This window comes from Ranitomeya imitator, chromosome 7 (genome assembly GCF_032444005.1).
Source record: "Ranitomeya imitator isolate aRanImi1 chromosome 7, aRanImi1.pri, whole genome shotgun sequence".
Lineage (NCBI taxonomy): Eukaryota > Metazoa > Chordata > Amphibia > Anura > Dendrobatidae > Ranitomeya > Ranitomeya imitator.
The window spans coordinates 155,505,055-155,529,897 of NC_091288.1; the positions used below are offsets into that span (position 1 = coordinate 155,505,055).

Genomic DNA, 24,843 nt, shown 5'->3' on the forward strand with positions numbered 1-24,843 from the left:
GAAATGCTCACTTGCTATGAGCGCAGACCACGGGGTGGCATTCCTATCAATCTGGCAATGACAACAATAGAGATCTGCTGCACACCTCTAATTGTCATGTCGACCCATTGGTGACACGCGATCATGTGACGGGGTCATTGATGGGCGGGATTAACAACGCGCTTCCAGTTACTGCGAGTTAAAAGCCGCTGTCAGAGATCGATCGTGGCATTTAACTAGTTAACAGCCAAGGGTGGATGGCGATTCCACCCGTGGCTGTTGCAGGCATGTGTCAGCTGTATAGTTTAGCTGTCATGTGCCCGGAAAGGTGCGGGTCCGGAACTTAATAATGTGGACTTTAATGAATTTGGGCACCAAAGATGAATGGAAAATAGAGATATAGGCTATGCTGAATGCCTTTTAATCATCTCACAAACACATTGGTTAGCAATAACTAGAGTGGTCAATGCCCAACACATAAAGAACATTCCGTAACACATTCCCACTAAACATTTTGCTAACTAAATCTATTTTTCATAATAGTCATTTAGTTAAATCCTTTGGTCAATTACATCTAGCGCCAATAACAAAAGAGAAAACAAACAAAGCAAACAACAAAAAAGACAACACATATAACCAATCAATACAATGAAAATAAGATGAGCACTGCCGCCGCCATCACTGTGTGGGTGGAGGGGCGCAGTGTGAGTCTGCATCCTGTGCGCATGCACAGATCAAGATTCTGGCTCAGTGAATCACTGCAGGTGATTTAGTATTTAACTGTGCAGTGTTATTATGCACCCAGTGTGCGACGGCCCTGAACTGTTGCCCCTTGGGTCCAGTGAGCAGAAGCAAAGAAGGGATGGCCCGGGATGCCACCATGTCCAAGTCCTCCCTCTTTGCTTCTGCTCACTGAGCCCCATACACTAGTAGGGGCACTAATGCCCTGATGGCAGCCCTGCTCCTGCCTGTCGTAAAATGACACTTGTTGACAGCCCATACTTCATGAACTATACAGCTAGTCTGCATAGATCATGGGAAGTCAGTCATCCATTCCTGACTGGCTTATAGTCGCCATTTCATCTAAACATTCACTAATTCTTTTTTAAAGCATATACACACACATATATTCATTCTTATCTATCTAACAGGATGACAACAGCTGTCCAGACCTGCATCCCACCACAACCACCACTCCGGAGTACTCCCTGGAGAATTAAATGATCCTCAGGGACAAAGTAAGGCGCTACCTACCCCCCTCATATTGCTTCTTCAGAGAGAGCTGCTGAAACTATTGGGGTGCAGCTTTGGGACCCTATTTTCAGTGCTGATGTCCTCCACCCAAGTCTCAAAAGGCTGAAAGGGTCTTCAGGAGAGGTGGGTAGTCGAGCGAGGCTATCAGACGGTCACCTCTGTAGCTGTAGTGTCATCCTTCCTATGGTTCCAGGGGCCGACATACTATTGGTGCAACTTGTGCGGACTCACGGATATTCATTCTTATCCATCTAATAATGTACAATACATCGGTGCACGCATAGTGGGCATGGGATTTCTTGAAATCCCATCCACTATGCTGTAACATCTGGACGCTGCAGATTTGACACTGTAGATGTACGCAGCGTCCAACCCGCAGCGTTTACTGACTGTGGGAACATATCCTAATATATCTGCAAACAGGTAATCACTTTTTTTTATTTCCCAGAAGCCAACTTTCATTTAGCTTTATTTCAAATGACAAAAAAGCGCACGCAATGAAAAAACGCATCAAAAACACAGGTGACCTGTGAGTGACCTCAGGTGCAGATTTGGTGCAGTCTTCACCTGCATCAAATCCTGAGCCATTCCTGATCGTGTGCACATACCCTTATATATTTACATTTACTCTATATGCAGCTATAGGATTACTCTATTTGCTGTGCATTACTCTACATTTATCGACATAAAACTTCATCTGACATGTGTTTGCTCTTGCAAGAATCGTTTCCAGATACTTTTGTAACATTATAGTGTCAGACATTAACAATCAACAAATGCCATTTGGTAGGTGCATTGGTCCATTGGAAAAGGTAGGGATATCTAGCTGTTTTTTGGATACTTTTTTTTTTTTAATTCTTATTAGTAGAATTGAATAAAAACAACATTTTAGAAAAGGTCTCACATTGCTTCTATAGTACTAGGGATGTTTTATTTTTATTAAATTCTACAAAAAAAAATTGTTCTGACATTTTTTTATCCAAAAAACGGCTGGATATTGTTTTTCATCTGAGCTCAGGATTCAATGGCAAGTTCAACGTGGTGAGATGGATCAATGTCTCCATCAGAGGGGATTGGTCTCGGAGATCCTGTATCATATGGATCTTCATGCCATTCATCTTTACACCATCCAGTGTCAACTAAGTGTATAATGTTTACACCAATATTTCACTCTTGATGAACCTCCAAAAGAGGGGAAGCACATGGGGTGTTTGAGTGTACAGCTGAATGTTCAATGTCATGCTGTCACGGATTGCTGATTAGGATTCTGTTGACTATCTCTAACTTTTGATTGTATTGAGTCTATCTCTTCAATTATATGCTGTCACAGATTGTTTATAGTGACTCTTGACCATTTTGAACTGATTATATAGGGCATATAAGTGTATAGCTGCCAGTGCAATATTTTACTGTCACAGATTGTCTACTATGACTCTGCTAACCATTATATTAGCTGCTCAGTTTGACATTGTCATGGCTTGTCTGGTTAAGAAGACTCTGCTGATTATCCTGATTATTTCCTCTGAACTACCCTACAAGTATAATCATTTTCGGTGACACTATATGTGTCCTTTCCCTTAAAATCTAGTCAGATAGCATCCAAACCCAGACAAAGGGATAGAAGGGACAGCCTCCGAGGAGCAGGGGCACCATTTCTCACTGTATCTAGAGTGCCAACCCCCGCTGTCAGGCAGTTTTGAGACTTAAAGGGGAAGCTATAAACAGTTTTCACATCTTTGAATGACAATTCAAAGTATCATTAATATACTCCAACACTCAAATATTTTGATCTAGTGCTGTATCTTTTTCCTCTCTTTTCTTTCACCCCTGCTCCACAACAGGGCCAGCAGGGTGAGCCATTGACGAGCGGGGGCGCCAATAAGCAGGATCTAGGGTGCCAACCTCTGCAAGCAGGTAGGGGCAAGTTCAGTGTATTACAGGGATAGGCACCTCACTTGGTAATTCTGATCAATTATCTATATGATTCTTTGGTGGTGGTTATGTGTTTATTTCACTATACTAGTATTTTTTTTAATTACACCTTATTAGTTATAATGTAATGTGTTATTAAATAGCTTACTTTACAGTGAACCAATAATCTATAATATAACGCGGGGAGCAAAGCCTTTATAGACTGTGCAGGCGTGACGCTCCTAGCGTTACATTATAGAGTGTCAGGGAAAAAAAATGGCGCCGGAAGGCGCACACTGCCGGGAGCAGGGGGTCGGGAGCAGGGGGACACCGTGCACATATAGGCGCCCTGATTATGCTGTGGCACTTCATGCCACAGCAATTTGTTACTTACGCCATTCCTTTCCGCCCATTTTCTTCGTCCTCCTGCTGCCGGAATTGACGCCTGCGTAGTCTATACTGATTAATGTCCTCCCTCCATTAACACTTGGGAGCAGGTGAATGGACGTTGTAGTAAATGGGGTCCCTGAAATATTATGTTGATTTAAGTCTTTGGGACTAGTATTAAATATGGCACTGAGTGCAGGCTGTGTTGGTGTTCTTTTTTTATCACATCCTTTACATTTTGTCTGTCGATACGTTTAATGGTTTGTTTTCAATAAAGGTTGTTACAAGATTTTTTTGTACCAAAACTCCTATGTTTCTCCTTTTTGAATATAGGATGTGATTGCAGAAAGTGTGACCAGAAGTCATTCGTTACCTTACACCACCTACTGTAATTTACCACAAAGTGCAGAAGGAGTAAGGTAAAACATGGTCCACACATCATCAATAAGCAGTTTCTATAAAAAAACAAAACAAAAAAAAAACAGAAATGCGGATATCACTAGGCAATATTTAATAACAAAAAAGAAAGATTTTAAAGCAATACAATTACCGTGTATGATAGAGACATATGCAGAATATGAGCATTGGAACAGAGTGTAATAATCTCAATGTCTGAACAGTGTATCATTCTTATAGTTTATACCTTTAGGAAATTTAGTATCCAATTTGATGATTCAAAAGGCTTCCCCAAGAAATAATTTATTTTTCCAGTCACTTCCTCTATTTGGTGAAGTGACTTTCTCAAGACCAAAAAATGTAAAATTAGTAATATTACCATTATGCACATTAATAAAGTGCCTAGTGACACCTGAATACGTTCTATTCGAATGGCCAATATTCTGCAGATGTTCCGCAATCCTCTTCTTCAAGTTTCAGCTTGTGCAACCAATGTTATTCACATTGCAATTGTCACAAAATACACAATATAACTACATATTGTGTATTGCTATTAATAAAATAATTCACTTTTAAATGATCACCAATGACTTCATTTTTTAGTAAATTTGCACATATTGCACTTATTGACGACACAATTAAAAAACCTTTGGTCCGCTATTGTCAATCAAGTTCCGCTAATGGGCATTTTTTCACGTAAACTGGGTGATAAAGTGCTAAAGTATTTCCTACTGACCGCCCTCTTTTAGCCATAATTAAGGCCACGGGTAGAAATTTGATATAGAATGCCCTCCCCCCCCACCCCCCCCGAGACTGTTTTCACAGTCATGACCACGCCAAATTTTACAATTCTAACCATTGTCCCTTTATGTGGTAATAACTCTGGAACGCTTCAATGGATCCCAATGATTCTGAATTTTTTTTAATATATTATACTTCATGATAGTGGTAAAAAATGTTTTTATATGACTTGTGTCTATTGGTGAAAAATTAGAAATTTGGAAAATGTAGCAATTTTCAAACGTTTAAATTTTCTGCCCTTAAACCAGAGTAATACAAACAAAATATATAATGAATAACACTTCCCAAATGTCTACTTTAAATCAGCACAATTTTTAAAAAAATTTTTTTTTGTTAGGAAGTTAGAAGGGTTAAAACTTGACCAGCAATTTCTCATTTTTACAAATGCCTTGTGCAGGCATGTACTATGGTGGACAGAGAATGAACTTCAATCCAATATTGCAGCCAGCATACAGCCAGCGGGTAAGGAAAGGGGGAATCAAAAACCCGAAAACCCCGCCCCTATGGCTGAAGATTGTTCCCTCCAAATTCAGGTGACAGTGTCCCTTTAAATCTGTCATACTGTGTCCAGAGAAATGTTTTCCCACAGACGTGTCAATTTCATTCCTGATTGTGTGTCTGTGTAGATTAATAACAATATAATTTATTGTACATCAAATGTAGGCAGTGAAATTTTAAATTCTGTAATACCCTTTCATCTACGTATTTTCTATATCAAATAACGTTCTACCAATTCTTAATAAATAATACATTTTTTTTATAAAAGCAACTTTAAATAGATCAATATTAACCCCTTTAAAGGCCAGGAAGTTATTTGTTTTTGTATTGTGCTTTTTTTTTCCCTTCCTCCTCTTGTTACAAAAGTCATAACAATATTTCCATCTACACAGCCGAATGAGGGCTTTTTGTTGTGTTGACAAGTTGTAGTTTTGAATGCCACTATTCATTTTCCTGTACAATTTCTGGAATACAAGAAAAAAAATTCCAAGTGTGATAAAATTGAAAAGAAAAAAAGAAAGAACTCATTTCCTTTGTTTTTTGGAATATGTTTTTTACGACATTCATTGTGCAGTAAAAATGACCTGGCCACATGTACAAAACTTGTCCAGCTTTTAGAATTATTTCAGTGGTAATTTTTTTGGGGAATTTGCATTGTAATAGTAAGGTACATATCTCATATTAATCACTTTGTATTGCTTTTTCTTGGAGGGAAGAGTGGTGACCAACAAACGGCATCTCTGTCATTTCAAAATTTATATTTTAATAGACATTGTCTCCTGGATTTCGGCCTTAATGGTAGCATCATGCCACCTTCCAGATGAAGCAGAGATGGGTTATGATCTGGGACAGTAGGGATTATCTTTTAGTCGGACAGGTGAGAAATATGTTTGTTTATTATTTTTGATCATTTACAGGGGACATGGGCATTGTATTTTCTCGCCGGACAGGTGAGGAATATGGTTGTTTGTTATTTTTGCTCTTTTACAGGGCACATGGGCTTCAATGGATTATAGGCGCAAATGTGGGAAAAAAGGTGTTGCATTTTATTTCAAATAAATGATTTTATTCTTGATGTGTGTTTATTTCAAAATTTATTATGGGGTTAGTAATGTGGGCATCTTATAGACACCAAACCCATGGGCTTGATGTCAGCAGACAATACAAAGCTGACATCATCCCCAACCTTATTACCCCACTTACCACTGCCACACGGCAAGTGGGAAGAGTGAAGATAAACACCAGATTTGGCACACCTTATGGATGCGCCATCTCTGAGGTGGCTGAGGGCTGATGATGTTAGCCTGGGAGGGGGATTAATATTTTTGGCCCCTTCCCAAGTTATTAATATCAACCCACAGCTGTCTGTTTAGCCTTTGCTGGTTTGAATGCATAGGGGGATCCTACTTCATTTTTTTTATGGGTTCCCCTGTAAACTCACCAGTAAAAGCTAAGCAAACAGCTGTGAGCTGTTATTAATAGTCTGGGAACCTCTTGGGATATTGTCCCTTTTCCCAGATTATTAAAATCAGCCCTTTCCCTCTGTTGGTTATGAAAATTACATGGCAGCCCGTGCTATTTTTTTTAAATTTAACTCTTAATTTTACACTGGATGTACACAGCAGGTGCTTAATACAACTCAGATCATTGTCTCTTGGTCGCGCTGATCACAGGGAGACCCGACAACAATGATCAAGAGCAGTCTGCAACAGCTGGCACCTGGGAACAGAGTAAACTGTACCATTCTTCCCTGGCACCAGTACGTGTCATGCTGATGCTGATTTCGATTGTGTGTCATCAGTGTGCACGTGTGCGGCACGCATTTTGTTTGTGGTGTTTGTAAAAAACTGACATGTCTGTGGATTTTTCACACGGACCGTATACACACGACCATTGAATACAATGGGTGTGAATACGTCCGTATTTGCAGTCCTTAAAAACGGACCGCATACGGACACGAAAAATGGATGTGTGAAGGAGGCCTTAAACATTAAAGTACATTAAACATTACAAGAAACAATAGTCATTGTTCAATAGTGTTTTTTTTATTATTATGGATAAAGTAGCTAAAACGCTACTGTCAAGCTGTACTACTGCAGCAAGCTCTGCAGGTCCCAAAAATATTAAAAAACATAATTTTTGAATTAGTCCATCAAAAAGACATCACACTGTTGTTCAATAAAAGCGAACAAGGAAACAAATAGTTCTGTTTTCAGACAGTAAAATCATCTGAGACACTTTTAAACAAGGTTATCAAATACTATATATACATTAAATTATCAATGTGCACTTTAAGAATATTGCTTTTCCTAATATGGATATAGATATAAAAATATTTAATTTCCCACAGCAAATAATGACCATCTTTGAATATCTGCTGTTTAATGATTGCTACATGGATAAGTTCAATTACTTAGGATTTAAAAATTCAGCAGGCTGTGGGATAAAATGGCTATGTTATTCCTTCAGTACCTTTAATAATGGCAATATAACAATAGTTCTAAACCATAGAAAAAGTATCATTTTGTATAAAATCTCTAGTTAACAAGTGTCAATGAAGTTGAGCATCAAGGTCATATTTCTCACAAAATTTGTCTGTGAAGGGAATACAGGTTAAGTACTCGCACCATTCACACTTGATATGATAAAAGTAAAATAAAACCACAAGTCCTGAGAAAAGTCCAAAAAATATCAAAAGAAAAATAATAATTTGACACCTTTTTCGGTACATGTCAAATTTGCCAAAACTGATGTATGGAAGAAATGCAAAAGACAAAAAGAAGCCACTAATAAACCCAGAAATATGAGCAAAATTGTCAATCCATGGAAGAAGGCCAAATGTGAAGAGGAAGATGACAACAGCAAAGAGTTTGAAGAATGCTCTCCATGGTCTTTCTAGAATTTGCCAGCTCTGGAACAACTCAACAAAAAGGCATGCCAAGATTCCAAACTGAGATCCGGCCGGTCCAACCTGGAAAAAAAAGACATAAAATAAAATGGTTCTGTTTACACAGCACTTCAGAAAAAAATCAGAACATTTATCATATTTTTTGGATACGACATATTATTTCCTGCCCAAATTTTTTGGGGAAAAAGAGGGGGGGTGTCTTATAATGTGGCTATACTTTACGGGCAGCAGTGGAGAAGGGTCCCAGGGTCGCTGCTGGAGGAGGTAAGAGTGGTGCATTGCTGCATACCACAGGCTGGGATGAGGGGGTGTTCGGATATGAGCCTGATGCCGGAGTTTGGTAGTACGGGGGTTCTGCTGACATTTTGTGAAAGCCCAGAGCCCCCGCACTTACACAGTTTACTATACGGTGGACTCCGGGAAAATGGCTTCCGAGAGTGGCGCAATGCGCAGATGGAGATCTCAGCACCAAGATCTTGGGAGATGAGATCTTAGCGCTGATTATAAGCAGCACCACCATTTTATTAAAAAAAAAGTTTTTTCCCTATTTTTCTACTCAAAATTTGGGGCGTGTCTTATAATCTGGTGTGTCTTATAATCTGCAAAATATGGTATGTTATAACAGAAAATGTGTAAACTAAATGTGATGTAATGTCCTCCAAATGCTTGCTTTGTTTTTACACTTTTCTGTTTAAATATCAGGAATATATTTGTTCAGGAATGGACTGGTATATGGGATGGGGTCAGGTATATACACTCAACTTTTAAATTGCAAAACCAAGAAGGAAAAGTTGTGGAATTATGGAAATCACAAGATCGACAGACATGATCATTATATGAAAATAAAAGCAAAATAGAAGCAAAATTTTTGAAACATCTTGATTTGTTCATTATAAAGTATGAGTGCCACATGTAGAAATACACACATTTGCATGTGTTGGCATGAGATCAGTGAGGTTATTAATGGTTGTCTGATGAATGTGCTGCCTCGCTTACTGCACTTGAGCCCACAAATCATCAAGTTCCACTGTTGGCAGCTCCGTTTGCAATTGCCAACCAGTGTCCCAGAAGTGCTCGAAGGGACACAAGTTTGGAGACACTGCAGGCCATGGTAGAAATTTTAGGCCCCGAACTGCTCACAGTAGCGTTAGCAACATGTCTCTAGGCATTGCGTTGTCATGTTGACAAATGGCTCATGGAACACTTTGAAGAAATGGCTGTACCACAGGTTCAACGACCAAATCAATGTGCCACCGAGCTGTTAGTGTACATGGAATAAAGCTGAAGTGTTGCAGCTTTCTTTTTTCTTAGACTTCACATATAACTGCAGACTGGGATACTTTTCTGCTCGAGCCTATATTATGGATATGTGATTAAAGGGAAGGTACTACGTTTGTAGATCATTAATAAACCAATGTAATGTAGCATAACATGCTGTTATAACCAAGTTATAGGAGTTTAAAGAAGGCGCTGGGGGCTGACATCTTGTTTTCACAGCAGCAGCACAACACTATCAGTGTCATAATACAGCACTCCATGGTCATAGGAGATAACAGACCGCCGCTGACCCTATCTCTAACATTGCAGCCACATTAGCAGTGAACTGGGCACACCTCTGTGGGTCGCACAATTCACAGTAGTGGGAGTGTTCTGGTGCCATATTCATGGTGCCCTCGGATCTGCTAACTAAACGTAAGCAGTACTGCTTCAAACAGAACAGATCCTAGATTGAGGGTTGACAGTAGTAAAATGCAGGAAAAAAGCCAGGCAGAATAGCAGAGACATCAAGGAGGAACAGTGTACCATTAACATTATAGGAGCAGGAGCTGTCAGCTGCTCTTCAGGAGTTGTGATTCATCCCTTCCTAAGATAAGATAAGGAGCTGTAGTGAATGGCCAGGCCTTGTGGAGGGAGGTGAGAGAATCATGTCATCTGGGTGAGAGAGACTGATGGGAGAGAGAAAAACAGTAACTGCTGGTGATAGCAGATCACAGGGCAGTCTCCCACAAGATGGCACTGCCCTGTGATGCTACTCTTCATTCTGCCCCAGGAATACTAGACCACCCAAAAGGGGAGGGAAATGGTGATGTTAGCAGTTACTGCCTCAATTTTGCTGCTAACAGTAAAGCTGGTAAGTCTTACTCTAGCTGCTTGAGGTCTAAAACGGAAAATGCTCCCCCCATAGTGGTAAATATATACATCTGTAAGAAAATATATAATATTTTTCACATAGAAATGTTTGCAAACAGTGCAAACCTTAGTTATAATGTGACTTTGTTGTTGTTTCGTTTATTGTTTGTTATTGTAGTTTGTTCTGTAGTGTCATGTTACACATTTCTTCTCAGCTTTAGGCTGTGTGCACACGATGCAGATTTGGTGCAGAAAAATCTGCTGCAGTTCTGCACTAAATCTGCATCTCCTGGCAGAATCTGCAGGTGCGTTTTTGATGCGTTTTTTGAGCACAAATCTGCACAAAAAACGCATCAAAAACGCACCTGCAGATTTCTATTATGGAGGGGTGCAGAAACGCTGCAGAACTGCACAAAAGAAGTGACATGCACTTCTTTGAAATCTGCAGCGTTTCTGCGCAGATTTTTCTGCACCATGTGCACAGCTTTTTTTTTTCACATTGATTTACATTGTACTGTGATCACAGTGCAGTTCTGCAGCGTTTCTGCTGCAGAAAAATCTGCTGCAGTTCTGCACTAAATCTGCATCGTGTGCACATACCCTAAGGCTATGTGCACACGATGCAGATTTAGTGCAGAACTGCAGCAGATTTTTCTGCACCAAATCTGCATCGTGTGCACACAGCCTTATAATCTAAAGCTCTCCCTATTCCTTCCTACCTTATTTTTACCTTATTTTCCTCCCCTCTAATTATAATTACCATTTCCTTTTCTTTCCCCTTATATCTACTTTATTCCTCCCTTTTTTGACTCCCCATATAGTCTAAAAATTTCAATAAAAAATTATTGAAAAAAGAAAAACAAAAACCTCACAACAATTTTGCGAAAGATGTTTCAAGCAGTTTTACATTAGAATTAGAAAGTTGTTAAAATCTGGTCTTATGTCTATTTCTGAACTGTATGTCTTGGTTCTAGTGATGCTTACTTGATTATTCTATATTAGTCTGTTTTTGTAAACTGCAAAAAAAAGTTGCAAACTATGCTTACCTCAGCTCTGTATGGCAGGAAAATAGCACTAGTAAGATTCCCAGTAATGCCACTTAAAATGTAAATGATTGAGATTCTATGCCAGCCGGCCAGCTTTTCTAAATCTCGAAGTATTGTCATCTGGAGGCACATGGACACGAAACAGTGCAAGATTCTGAAAATACAAATACATAAGGAGTGAGCAGGACCTAGTCATATTTTGTCACTTGTTATAGATAATAATTCTGTTTTATCTACAGACAAAAGATCAACTGCAATAACAATAATTTTATTACTTGCTGAAAAGGAGACAGGTTTCCATTTTTACAACATATGCTGTTTCACACTAGTTGTATCTCTTCTGCAAAATGGTAATGGTGTCTAAGGTTGGTATGGTTATACTAAAGAGGACATGTCACTTGTTCAAAAATTGAGCTAAATGGTTTGCAAAATCCCTGAGCCCTCCTGATTCTGTCACTTTTTTCCACTTTGCAGATATATTCATGTTTGTTTCTTCTCCAGATGCTGTCAATCACAGCTCAGCAGCTGATCTAGCAGTCCGTCCATCTCAGACACTACTGAGCTGTGATTGGCAGCATCTGGGAGGGTGGAAGAATACACCCCCAGAGAAAACTGTGAAGATATGCCCAGTTGACCTATACACAGAGATTTCACATACTGTCTGTCATGGTTCCACCCCTTAGTGAGTCTGGGATACAGTTATTGACAGCTCAGCCATCCAATCTGGTACAGGGGCATGCTGAGCTGTCAGTGTGTTGATTGACAGCTCTACTATCCAATCTGACACTGGGAGGTGCTGGCAGTCTCCAAAGTGTTCATTATCCCAGGTGATTGCCATGATACTTAATTGAGTTATTTCTCCCAGATCTCTGCCTGACGAACATTCAGCTACGTGTTATTTCTTCTGTGCCTTGAGTTCTGTATGTTGATCTTTCGTTGCAATGACGTTGGACCTCGTTCTGTCTGTTTAACTCCTTCTGCTCCGATCCACTATCCTTCTGGTATTCTGATCTCGGTACCTTACCTGACTACGCTTTGGTCTCTTCTTTCTGTTTATGACGTACTCTCCTGACCTTGTACTGCTTCACTATTCGGATATCTCAAGGCTGTGAGAAGTGACTAGCATCACACTGTGCTCCAGAAGAAACAAATGTGAATATCTCTGCAATGGAGTGACGCAGTATAAAATAAAAAAATAGGAGGAGAATCAGGGGAGCTCAAGAATTTTACAAGGTCCTCTTTAACAAAGTACAATACATAATATTTTTTCATACTATGGTTGAAAAAGTCAATATATAATATTACATACCCAGCATGTAAGAACAGAGAAAGCCATAGCCTATAAAACTGATCTGGAACTTCTGGGTTCAGGAATGGTAGCAGACCACAAACATCATCCATGCAGTGGACCTAAAAATAATATGGACATCAAATTATCCAATAAATCAGATTCCTTTGGAACTGCAGTAGAAAATATCACATTAGTAAATAGTGCAATCAGAGATATTTCTATATGGAATGAAATGTATGGTTGCACCTTATTCACACTGGCTTAAATCCATTTATCTTGCTTTTTAAGAAAGCTGAGACTTCACATTAAAAGGTACCATCACACTCAGCGACGCTGCAGCGATATAGACAACGAGCCGATCGCTGGAGCATCGCTGTTTAGGTCGCTGTAGAGACGTCAAACACGGCAATACCAGAACGATGCAGGAGCGATCCAGTGACCTAACGGCGACTCACTTATCGTTCTCGCTGGTTGTTAGTTCCATGTAAAAACGTTGCTGGCATCGCTGCTTTTGCTGTCAAACATGACGATACACGCCGACCTGACGACGAAATAAAGTTCTGGACTTCTAGCTACGACCAGCGATGTCACAGCGGGATCCTGGTCGCTGCTGCATGTCAAACACAACGAGATCGCTATCCAGGACGCTGCAACGTCGCGGATCGTTGTCGTTCTCGTTGTAAAGTTGCTGAGTGTGAAGGTACCTTTAGACTAGATAAAAATAATAGTAAATTAGATAATTGCACTTAGTCTACATCGTTGTCCCCAATGTAAACTTAAAAAACTGCTGACAATGTTAAGAGACCTGCAAGGATGGTCAAGCACATCTTTTTGTAGGTTTTTGGTGGCACTGTGAATAAAAAAGTTAAATTTTAATTCAGTTTTGTGGCACAACTAAAAGTGTTTTTTGATGTTCCATTAATGTTAAAGTGTCCTTGGCACACTGCTATAAATTCTTCAAAACCCTTCTCTGCTTGAGTGATTTCTGTAGAGAGCTCTTGGATACTATTGGGCCAATTTATTACTTGCGTGATATTTTAAGTTACTGTATTTTCTGGTGTACAAGACGACTGGGTGTATAAGACAACCCCCAACTTTTCCATATAAAATATGGAGTTTGAGATATACTTGCCATATAAGACGGGGGTCATCTTATTCGCCCAATCATCTTATACGGCATGTGCGGTGCGGATGGTTCCCAGTGTTATGGCTAGCGGAACGCACCAAATAATTAGAGAAAAGGAATAAGGTGCGTTCGCAGCCCGGGGTCCACCGTGCAGAGATAGTACCTGCTGCTAAGCAATGACGGACTATATGGCGGTACAATGAGGATACACACGGATTAGCTTCACCCTGTGTGAAAGAAGCAAACCCTGTTGCGTCACAGGGCCGCAGTACCGCACGTAACAAAACTAATAATTAAATAGCATGAGAGTGTGAGCTGTGCCGTACTGGCGGACGCCACTAACCACCCAGATTTGGGCTAAAGAAGTGCTCTAATGGCGCGTGGCGGTGTGTACTGGCGGTCACAGCAGTAGATGCTGTTTAATGTGTTAACGCTGTGAGTTAGCCGGGCGCTAGATAGCAGCCATACACCTTACGCGAACAGTCATACACAAGGGATGGGTTTTTTAAGGAACGACTTGCACTCATCAACACACACACGATTATAAATGTATACTAGCGCATGGCCGTGCAGCCATGCAAACCTTTTATAGCTGCAGCATGTACAGGACCTTCCCAGAAGGACCAATGGGAGGCTGCCACAGAAGTTGAGCACCTTCAGGACCTTCCTGGAGGACCAATGGGATCTGCTGCAGTATCTGAGCATGTGACCCTCCACCTCCAATGGGAGATCTTGCCCTGGGCATGCTCAGAAGGGGAAATACGTACGCTACTCACCTGGTAGCAGTGTTTTTTCAGGAGCCATGACAGCACAACGAGAGAGGGGATCCGCCCTTCAGGGACAGGAAACCTCAGACATAAAAAGGGCGGCACCTCACTCCCCCGCCAGTTGGTTTACAGAGTATGAAAGGACCTTCTAGGTTAGTAGCACATAAACAATATTAATATATGGTACAATTCACCCAGTGAATAAACTTAAGAATTTTCTAAAGGAAGTGTTGAACCCATAAACAAAGAGGGTAGGGAATATAAGGGTGCTGTCATGGCTCCTGAAAAAACACTGCTACCAGGTGAGTAGCGTACGTATTTATTCAGTCGCCATGACAGCACAACGAGAGACTTTCAGAGAAGTGAAAAGTGACTAGGGAGGGATAATAGCCTCCAGCACCCTTCTCCCAAACGTGAGGTCGGAGGAGCCACCTAGATCTAACCTATAGTGTCTAAGAAAGGTGGATGGAGAAGACCATGTGGCCGCCTTACAGATGTCTTCAATCGACACTTCTGCCCTCTCAGCCCAAGATGTGGCTACCGCACGAGTGGAGTGTGCCTTTATGCCTTCTGGAATTTCCACGCCACCTGCGGTGTAAGCAAGAAATATGGCCTCCCTAATCCATCTGGCTAGCGTATTCTTTGATACCCTAAGCCCCTTCCTAACTCCCTGGTAGGATAAAAATAAGGAATTATATAGTGCCCCTAGAGCCGAAACCTGAACTCTAAGGGTGCTGGTGGCTAAGCCTAACTCTAGGCCCTTCTGTAGAAATTCTAGGATCTGAGCAATATCAGGTTTCTGATCGATCTGTGCTCCTGAGCTTGATAGGAACTTCCTCCATATTCTAACATAAATGCTAGTCGTGGAGGCTTTCCTACTCTTAAGTAGCGTATTTACAAGGTTCTGAGAGAATCCTTTCTTTTTCAGAAGTGACCTCTCAAGTTCCATGCTGTCAGATGTAAGTTGGCTACTCGTGGATGCAAAACTGGACCCTGGGAGAGGAGGTCTGGAATTTCTGGGAGAATCCATGGTTGGGAAATGGACATGCTTCTCAACCATGGGAACCAAGACCTTCTGGGCCAGAATGGAGCTATTAATATAACTCGGGCTTTGTCTTCCCGAATCTTTCTCAGAACTAAAGGAATTAGATTCAGAGGGGGAAACGCATAGGCGAGACTGAAGTTCCAGGAGATCAGAAGAGCGTCGATTGCGTACGGGTTGTCTCTTGGGTCTAGGGAACAGAATTGATGGAGCTTCTTGTTTCCTCGACTGGCAAACAGATCTATTTCCGGACATCCCCACAACCGTACGATCTGATTGAAGACAGCCGGTTTTAGAGACCAATCCCCTTGTTTGAGCTTGTTGCGGCTTAAGTAATCGGCCGTGGTATTTAGTTTCCCCTTTATATGAAGGGCCGTAAGGGAGAGTAGGTGGTTTTCGGCCATCTGAAAAATACGATTTGTAACGTTCATTAATGACGTAGACCGTGTGCCTCCTTGGCGGTTCACATAAGCAACTGTCACCTGGTTGTCAGAGAGTATTCTAACATGTCTACCCTGTAGAGGTACAAGAAACCTATCCAAGGCGCGTTCCACCGCCATCAATTCTTTCAGATTGGAAGACGAGTCCTGCTCAGATCGGGACCATAGACCCTGAACGTAATTATTTTCCCAATGTGCTCCCCACCCCGTGGGACTAGCATCAGTTGTTATTACTCGTGATATATGATATGTCCAAGGTACCCCTTTACGCAGATTAGGGATGTGCGTCCACCACCTTAGTGAAACCGTGGCCTCTACGGATAGAGTGAATTTCTTATCTAGGTTGGCGCCTAGTCGCCGAAAATTACGTAGAACATCCCACTGAAGAGACCTAGAGTGAAACTGTGCCCACATCACCGCCGGAAAACAAGAAGTAAGTGACCCCAAAAGAGACATAGCACTTCTTAAGGAGACTACGGGATTTTTAATTGCCCTAGAGGCCAGCCGGTGGATAGCATCGACTTTTGAGTCTGGCAGGCGACATTCCTGCTGAGCTGAATCTACAATAAGACCCAAAAACTGCTGTGATGTGGAGGGTTGAAGACGCGATTTTTTAAGATTGACAATCCAACCTAAGTTATGAAGTGCTACCATCACTTTCTCTAACTGTTCTTTACAGTGTAACTTTGAACGCCCCACGATCAGTAAGTCATCCAAGTAAGGAATTATCAGTATGTTTTGCTCATGAAGGTGTGCCATAACCTCTACCATCACCTTAGTAAAGACCCGGGGTGCGACTGCAACACCAAAGGGGAGTGCCTGATATTGGAAGTGCTCCACTGTGCCGGCAAGGGAAATCGCCACCCTGAGAAAACGCTGGTGATCTGCATGTATCGGAACATGGTAATAGGCGTCTTTTAGATCTAAGACCACCATGAAGCACTCGTGAAAAAGAAGCTTTATTGCCGTTTTCACAGATTCCATTTTGAAGGATGGGATTAGCAAGAATTCATTCAGGCCTCTCAGATTAATAATGGTACGGTATGACCCATCTGGCTTCTTTACCAAGAATAACGGGGAATAGAACCCCCTACCTCGCTCTTCCGTGGGTACCCGAATAAGAACCCCCTTTTGTCTGAGATCCTGAACTTCTGACTCCAACGCCAACTGTTCTGCAGGAGAAGAACGGATAGGAGTTAGTTTAAATTTGTCCTGAGGGATCTGATGAAACTGGAACTTTAATCCCTCTTTAATGATACTGAGTATCCATGGACTGTTGGTGATCTTCAACCAGGCTGGGTAGAAAGCTAGAAGCCTACCGCCCACCTGGACCGCTAGTCATTGAGTTTTCTTCGAGTCCCGAGGGGTGTTAAACATATACCCCCTACCTCTTCTTCTGCTGCTGCCGTAATATCTGGATGAATCTCTATTTGGTTCTCTATCAGATCTGCGGCGATAAGACCATCCCCTGCTGTAGTCACGCCTATAAAAAGGTTTTCTTAATAGAGGGAACCGCTTCTTAGAGTCGCCCGCCTTCTCAAGCAGCTCATCAAGTACCGGACCGAACAGATGAACTCCTTCACAGGGGATGCCGCATAGTCTTGACCTAGCTTGTAAATCACCTGGCCAACATTTAATCCAAAGTGCTCTGCGGGCTGCGTTGGATAAGGCTGAGGATCTTGCGGCTAGCCTGACCGAATCTGCTGATGCATCCGAAAGGAAGGCTGCAGCATCTTGGATCATGGGCATAGATGATAGGATCTCACTTCTAGGAACTTTATCCTTAAGTTGATCTTCCAGGTGGCCTAGCCACACCATCAAGGACCGAGCTGTGCAAGTAGCCGCCACTGCCGGTCTCAGGGATCCCGCCGAAGTCTCCCAAGCTCCTTTAAGGAACACATCAGCCTTTCTATCGAGCGGGTCCTTTAAGTTACCTAAATCTTCAAATGGAAGAGAAGAGTTTTTGCATGCTTTGGCCACCGCTGCGTCTAACTTCGGGACTTTGTCCCAAGAAGCTGAAGCTTCTTCCTCAAACGGGTATCTTCTCTTAAATGCTGGCGGAAGTGACCCCTTTCTTTCGGGTTTCTTCCACTCCTTCATAATCAGAGACTTGATTTTCTCCACCACAGGAAAAACCCTTCGGGATTTACGGTCTATGCCCCTGAACATAATGTCCTGAATGGAGCATTCTGGCTGAGTCTCTTCAATCCCCATGGTGTTGTTGACAGCTTTCACCAGATGATTAATCCTATCTAATGATAGACACGTTCGGCTAGACTCTACGTCCTCTGATGATGAAGATGATGGATGAGAATCCGAGCTCACACTATCGGAATCCATCTCCGATACAGGGGATGAACCTAGTATTCTCTTCTTAGATTGTTTCTTATGAGGACTGGATTTTAAGGAGTCCCTGATCTCCTGTCTGACCATGTCCCTAAGGGTAGACGTCAGGTCAGGGGCCTCCTCTTCGATTAAGTGCTGTATGCAGGATCTGCACAGCTTCTTTTTATGCCCATCTGGGAGAGGCTCTGTACAAACGGCACACTCCCTATGTTTAGCTTTGGAAGCACATTTTTCCCCTACATAAGGAGAGAGGGAATACAAGGAGGGACACCAATCAGAAAGCGTACTTTCACGTAGCTCACTTACCCATCCTTGAAGTAAACAGTACCGTGATCGGGGGGTCCTCTTTGGCCGGAGAATTTCTACGGCCCGAGGATTTGGTGGACCTCTGAGCAGCTTTAGCTCCACCAGCACGACTACTGCCACTGGAACGCCGCTGGGAGCTTCTCTGAGACTTTCCTGTTTGTGGCTGCTCCAAAGGCTGCTGCTGTTCACCGCACAGCTGCGGAGTTCCCTCCGGTGACTCCATTAGGAAATGGACAGGAACCAGGATGGCCATCTGTGCGGCTCTTAAATACCTCCCCCTGGGTACCACCCCCGGATGGGGGTCAGCAGGGCTTCCTCCAGGTGTCAACGATCGGTATTAACTACCGATAGGCTCTGGCCACTGCACGCCGTGCCCCACGCTGAGCGCCGAACTCCCTGCGGCCAGTATCCTCCCCCTGCCCCTGGGCGCCGCCATTAGCCGGCGAAAGAACGCTACCGCGCGTGCGCGGCCGCGTCACCGCCCGGCGCCGCTCGCTGCGTCATCCGGACACGCCCCTTCCGGTCACAGCTGCGGCGCCGAGGGCAGACGCGCCGAACAGAAGACGGCAGCGTCCCCCGGCCAAGACGGACCACCAAGGCAGGAGTGGACAGACCCCAGAAGCCACGTAGACACGGCGGCATATACTTACAAGGTAACGTGACACCTAGAAGCTAACCCCTTGGGGCTGCTTCCTCCTGCTCTCACCGACACTAACAGTCCCCCTGCCGTGTGGTGCTACCGGCCTCCTGACTAGGCCGAGGCAGGGGACCCCCGCTACCTGAACCGGCCTGTCAGGAGTGGGAAGACTTCTTTCTTCAACCTTCTTCAAAAAGGTCTGCCTGAAGAGGTTCCACTGTCAGGGACAGGAAACCAACTGGCGGGGGAGTGAGGTGCCGCCCTTTTTATGTCTGAGGTTTCCTGTCCCTGAAGGGCGGATCCCCTCTCTCGTTGTGCTGTCATGGCGACTGAATAAAAGCAGGATTTAGTCCCAAAACCGTCTGCTTGTCGCTGCCCAGCAATGGCTTCAATGGCAGAAGCAGTAAAAGCAGCAGTAACCCTTTGCACAGAGTGAGACTGAGCAAGACGCTGGGACCGACGTCTCCACTGAGCAGGCTTCACTGCGGCTGATGCAGAATGAGAGACCACAGCAGACATGGTTCGAGATTCCCCCTGTGCAGCGGCAGGAACTCGACTCCTAACACCCAGGGTCTGGAGGAGAGGAGACTCTCCTTCAGGCCCTGGGATCCATATTCATGTAAAAAAAGAATAAAAATAAAAAATATGGGATATACTTACCCTCCGACGGCCCGCGGCTCTCAGCGGTGCAAGCAGCGACCTCCGTTCCTAAGGATGCATTGAGCGGAGGACCTTCGATGACGTCGCGGTCGCGTGACCGGTCACGTGACCGTGAGTATTAGGGTGTGCCCAAAAATTACTTGTGGCAACAGTATGCAAAAGATTAAAACTTCACATTCTCATTTATGCTGCTACTAAAACCTCATTAAAGGTATGTTTAACCCCTTATCAAAATTGAGAAGGCATTCCCACAATATAACATGCAGATAATGGTGATCATGGGCAGACAGATCACCGGCTTTGTAGTCAAGCTAATGAGCTGTCAGTCAAGCAGAAGAAAATGGCACTAAGTGGGGAATAATTCTGGGGCAGAGGCTCAGGAGGTGCTCCGATCATGCTCAGAGCACTTCAGCCTCATTTGCATTTGAAATAAAACAGCAATTTTTCAGTAAGGATTGCTTAAGTGGAGGAACAGATCCCCTTAAGGTTTGTAGGACACACGTGCCCACATAAGCAGTTTGGGGGTATTGCACTGACAGATTCCCTTTAAAAACAAGGGAAATTCATAACAGAGTATTTTGCTAAGATGCATAAACACAGAAGGGGGCTCACAGAACATATTTGTACTGTACAGCCCCTTTATTTTTGTAGCTGATTGGTGTTCACACACTATACATGCTCATAGATTGTTAAACTGACAACAATGTGTCAATATAAATAAAAGTTACGGTGGCGCAGTGGTTAGCACAGCAGCCTTGCAGCGCTGGAGTCCTGGGTTCAAACCCCACCAAGGACAACATCTGCAAAGAGTTTGTATGTTCTCTCCGTGTTTGCGTGGGTTTCCTCCGGGTACTCCGGTTTCCTCCCACATTCAAAAGACATACTGATAGGGAGTTTAGAATGTGAGCCCCAACAGGGACAGTGATGATAATGTGTGCAACTTGTAAAGCGCTGCGGAATATGTTAGCGCTATATAAAAATAAAGATTATTATTATTAATGAAGCAACATTGTACATTAGGGTACGTTACATGAGAATACACGTATATTTAGTAGGTCAGTAAAAACCTACTTAAAAATAAATCTCACCTGTGAACACAAAGTTGCTTCTTCATGGAAATATCCTTTCATGAAGTCACAGTATTCCCTTGAAGTTATTTTACAGCTAGAGAAACAGGAAACAATTATTGATGTTGAGTTACAGAGTGTTTTATCGGTTTCCATTAGTGTAAATTTTACAGCAAAATCATGACCGGGCTAAAATGATAACATATCTGACAAATTACATATATATACACATATACAGCTCTGGCAAAAATTAAGAGACCACCACATCAAAACCCTGTCATGGGCAGCCCAATCTCCAGACCTGAACCCCATTGAAAATCTCTGGAATGTAATCAAGAGGATGATGGATAGTCACAAGCCATCACACAAAGAAGAACTGCTTAAATTTTTGCACCAGAAGCAGTGTGAAAGACTGGTGGAAAGCATGCCAAGACGCATGAAAGCTGTGATTAAAAATCATGGTTATTCCACAAAATATTGATTTCTGAACTCTTCCCGAGTTAAAACATTAGTATTCTTGTTTCTAAATGATTATGATCTTGTTTTCTTTGCATTATTTAAGGTCTGAAAGCACTGTTTTTTTTGTTTTTTTTTACCATTTTTTTCAGAAAAAAAAATGCAAAATGTATTGCTTGGAATTTCAGACTGTGCTGCTTTTTTCATTGTTATAGAGATATCTCTCTCATATATTATGTAGCGTAGTTGGAAAGGGTCTTGATTGGATACACCTGTAGGGTTTTGCTAAGAACCAGGAGAGGCAGTGTCAGTCTGATGGATGGAGCAGAGTCGAGTGTGCTGCTGGTGAGTGATCAGCTAAAATGTGAACTGTAGTTGAGAGAGATGGCGGAGTCTCTCTCCGAGTGGAGACTGCGCTAAGCAGTCTGTTTGTGAAGGCTGCAGAGGCCATGTGGAAGCTGCAGCTTGTTCAGTGTGAACGGTGCCTGGAGTTTAACACTTCAGTTTGGAGCTTGAAGCTAATGGGAAACAGAGACTGGGTCCAGGCCTCTTCTGTGTATGAAGTGTTCTCCTAGAGAAAGGACTGTAATCTGTTCGGGTGAGCCTGCACTGACATATGTAATCATGATTAAATGAACAGGCTGTGTGCAGAGAACTGCAAGTATCAATGGTTGCTATGGACAATAGCTGCTTTGTTTGAACAAGCTGGGGCTAGCTCAGCCGTGTATGAGTAGCCATGGTCCATTCTGTTTAGTTAACGCCTGGACAAGGATAGGGATTTACATTTATGATTTTGTTGTTTAGGTGCTGGGTAACCTGTGGAAAGCAATAAAACTACACCTGTTTGACCCAAAATTGCATTTCTTGTGTGAACACTGCCTACGCCATAATGCCTTACAACTAGTGATGAGCGAGTGTACTCGTTGCTCGGGTCGTCTTCGAATATTTGTAACTGCTCGGAGATTTAGTTTTTGTTGACGCAGCTGAATGATTTATGGCTGCTAGCCAGCCTGATTACATGTGGGGGTTGCGTGGTTGCTAGACAATCCCCAACGAGTACACTTGCTCACCCCTACTTACAACCCAATTATTCCCTCCGGCAGTGTACGGTTAGCCTACCATGTACATGTTCTTTCTCACTAACTGGTACACTAATAACATGCTTACTTTCCCTTTGTTCCAATACAGCAGGGCCTGCCTGTTATTTCGCAATTCATGTGAAGATGGCTAGGATAGCTTCCATTTGTGCTGTTTGTACAGACCTGCAAACAACAATTATACAAACATTTACTACTCACGAGAATTTTTAAAAATTATTATTAAACCAACTTACAAATAAACCAAATAAGTGTTCCCACACTGTAATGTAAGAAGCGTGTATTGGTAGCCTAAATAAATATTTTAACAATACAAATATTTTCACATATTTTTGTTTTAACTTCATTACATTATTTTACATATATAATACAGTTTGATGATAGAAAAATAAAGTCAAGCTGTCATAGCTCACTGTTTTGCCACAACTACATTATAACGGGAAGAAGATACAATCCACCTAAAAGCATCTGGTGATGTACTGTTTAGACAACAATGGTGGGGAGTCTATCTTCTTGCCGTGGACCACCAGTTATTTTGAAGACACTGACTTTCCATGAAGTGATTTTCCAGTGCTAGTAATCGGAGGTCCTTGACCCTAGTCTTATACTTACCATCGGCCATATTCATCTTTTATTGTCACCCCTCCGGTTCCACAGCAACATCTTGTGACCTCAACTTCTGACTGATTTACTGAAGTCAGAAGTAACGAGGCTCTAATAGACTTACATTGAAAAGTGACCTCCAGCTCGCCCAGCAAACACTGGAGCAATCTGGCAGGTCACAGACTGCAGATGATCGAACGGAGCGGCGCTGATAGAATGTGACGATATTCATGGGTAAGCATAATACTAGGGTCAAGGACCTTAGATTAGTAGCACCACTGCAGTGCTGAAAAATATGCTGGAGTGGTGCCTTACAGGTATAATTGGCAGGGATAAGAGTTCCACATGGAGTTCCTCCCCTTAAGAGCATGGTTGCCACTGTCTACTAAAGACACCACCCTGCTACAGATTGTACAGGCACAGAGAAGTGCGCATGAGATCAGCATGGCTAGTATTCTTGCCATGGAGATGCCTTCTGCAAGCATACTCATTAGAACCACAGCTGATGTCCATGGCCGGCACACAAAGATTTTAAGAAATAGACAAATACCTACCGGCCACTTTGTGATGTCGTCTGGCCACTCATGAGGAGGAACAGAAGCTGGTTCAGCACAAAACCTACAAAGCAAATTTATCATTTATGTATAATATGAAAAAGGAAGGAATTACAAAGCATATCCCACATCAATTCAACCCGAAATTAGGCAATGCAAGTGAGGTATGCAATTTTATTTTCGGCAAAATGCATAGCTATCTGTATTCAAATATAGGCAACTCTATAGTTGGATATGTCTGCCAATTAAAGAACAACTAACATTTGTGGATAGGTGATAAGTATCTAATCACTATCTCCTCAATACATAACTACAGTAACTAGAAAACGAGGTACAGGACACTTGTTCTGGTGATCGCACGCTCAGGGGCTTGAAGTGGCAGGGCCCCTAGTAATCAGAGAATAATCACCTTTCCTGTGAATGAGTGATAATATACAAACTCATTTCGATGGAAAACAATGGATAATTACAAATATATGTATGTTTCCATGTATACTCAACTGCAAAGCAAGATAAGAAACGTGTACATGAAGGAGTGCCACAGTGTATATGTAAAAATGGTACATTGTGAGTTGTCGGGTTACAACAGAGTTTGGTCTAGATTCGCATAGGCAGTGATCCAGCCTCATACCTGGGGTCCTGACGACATACCGATCCAAAATGTCTTTCACTTTTGTTTGCTAGCAGAGGGGTGCTTGAATGATATGGCCACTTTACCCACACAGCAAGAGTGGACTGAAAAACATGAGCAAAATAATCAAAGCATGAAAATTGATGGAGCTAGTAATTTTCTGACATGTTACCCAAAAAATCACACAAAGTCAACCTAAAACATTGTAAGCATTTCTGTGGTATTAGCCTATTTTGGGGAAAGAAAGCATGGCCCATTTAATGGGCATGCAAATTACCATGAAAGCTGTTTACCTAAAGTTGCAAAGGGGCCCAACAAACCTTGTTCATCAGAAGAAAGTTACCGCATTTTTCACCTGCGATCATTACAAAAAATATTTTTTTGTAGACCTGTGATTGGACTTAACATACCAAGTCTACAGCGTCCAACAGAGATTACACAATCCATTGGAAGGCGTCTGCACGGCTTTGAGCTTTGAACCAGAAGTCCAGCTACAGGTATTACAGTGAC

The 24,843-nt window shown here is 42.4% G+C and overlaps 1 protein-coding gene across 1 annotated transcript in view; it reads right to left on the reverse strand.

Moving 5' to 3' along the window:
* Window positions 1–7,249: 7,249 nt before the first annotated feature.
* RHBDF1 (rhomboid 5 homolog 1) overlaps window positions 7,250–24,843 on the reverse strand; it is a 236,502-nt gene continuing 218,908 nt past the window's right edge. The window contains exons 12-18 of the mRNA XM_069733937.1: window positions 24,334–24,437; window positions 23,703–23,766; window positions 22,616–22,710; window positions 21,014–21,089; window positions 12,620–12,720; window positions 11,311–11,464; window positions 7,250–8,197 (exon numbers count right to left, since the gene is read on the reverse strand). Coding sequence (XP_069590038.1) covers window positions 7,778–8,197; window positions 11,311–11,464; window positions 12,620–12,720; window positions 21,014–21,089; window positions 22,616–22,710; window positions 23,703–23,766; window positions 24,334–24,437 — 1,014 coding nt within the window. The 3' untranslated portion in view covers window positions 7,250–7,777. The remainder of the gene's footprint in view (window positions 8,198–11,310; window positions 11,465–12,619; window positions 12,721–21,013; window positions 21,090–22,615; window positions 22,711–23,702; window positions 23,767–24,333; window positions 24,438–24,843) is intronic.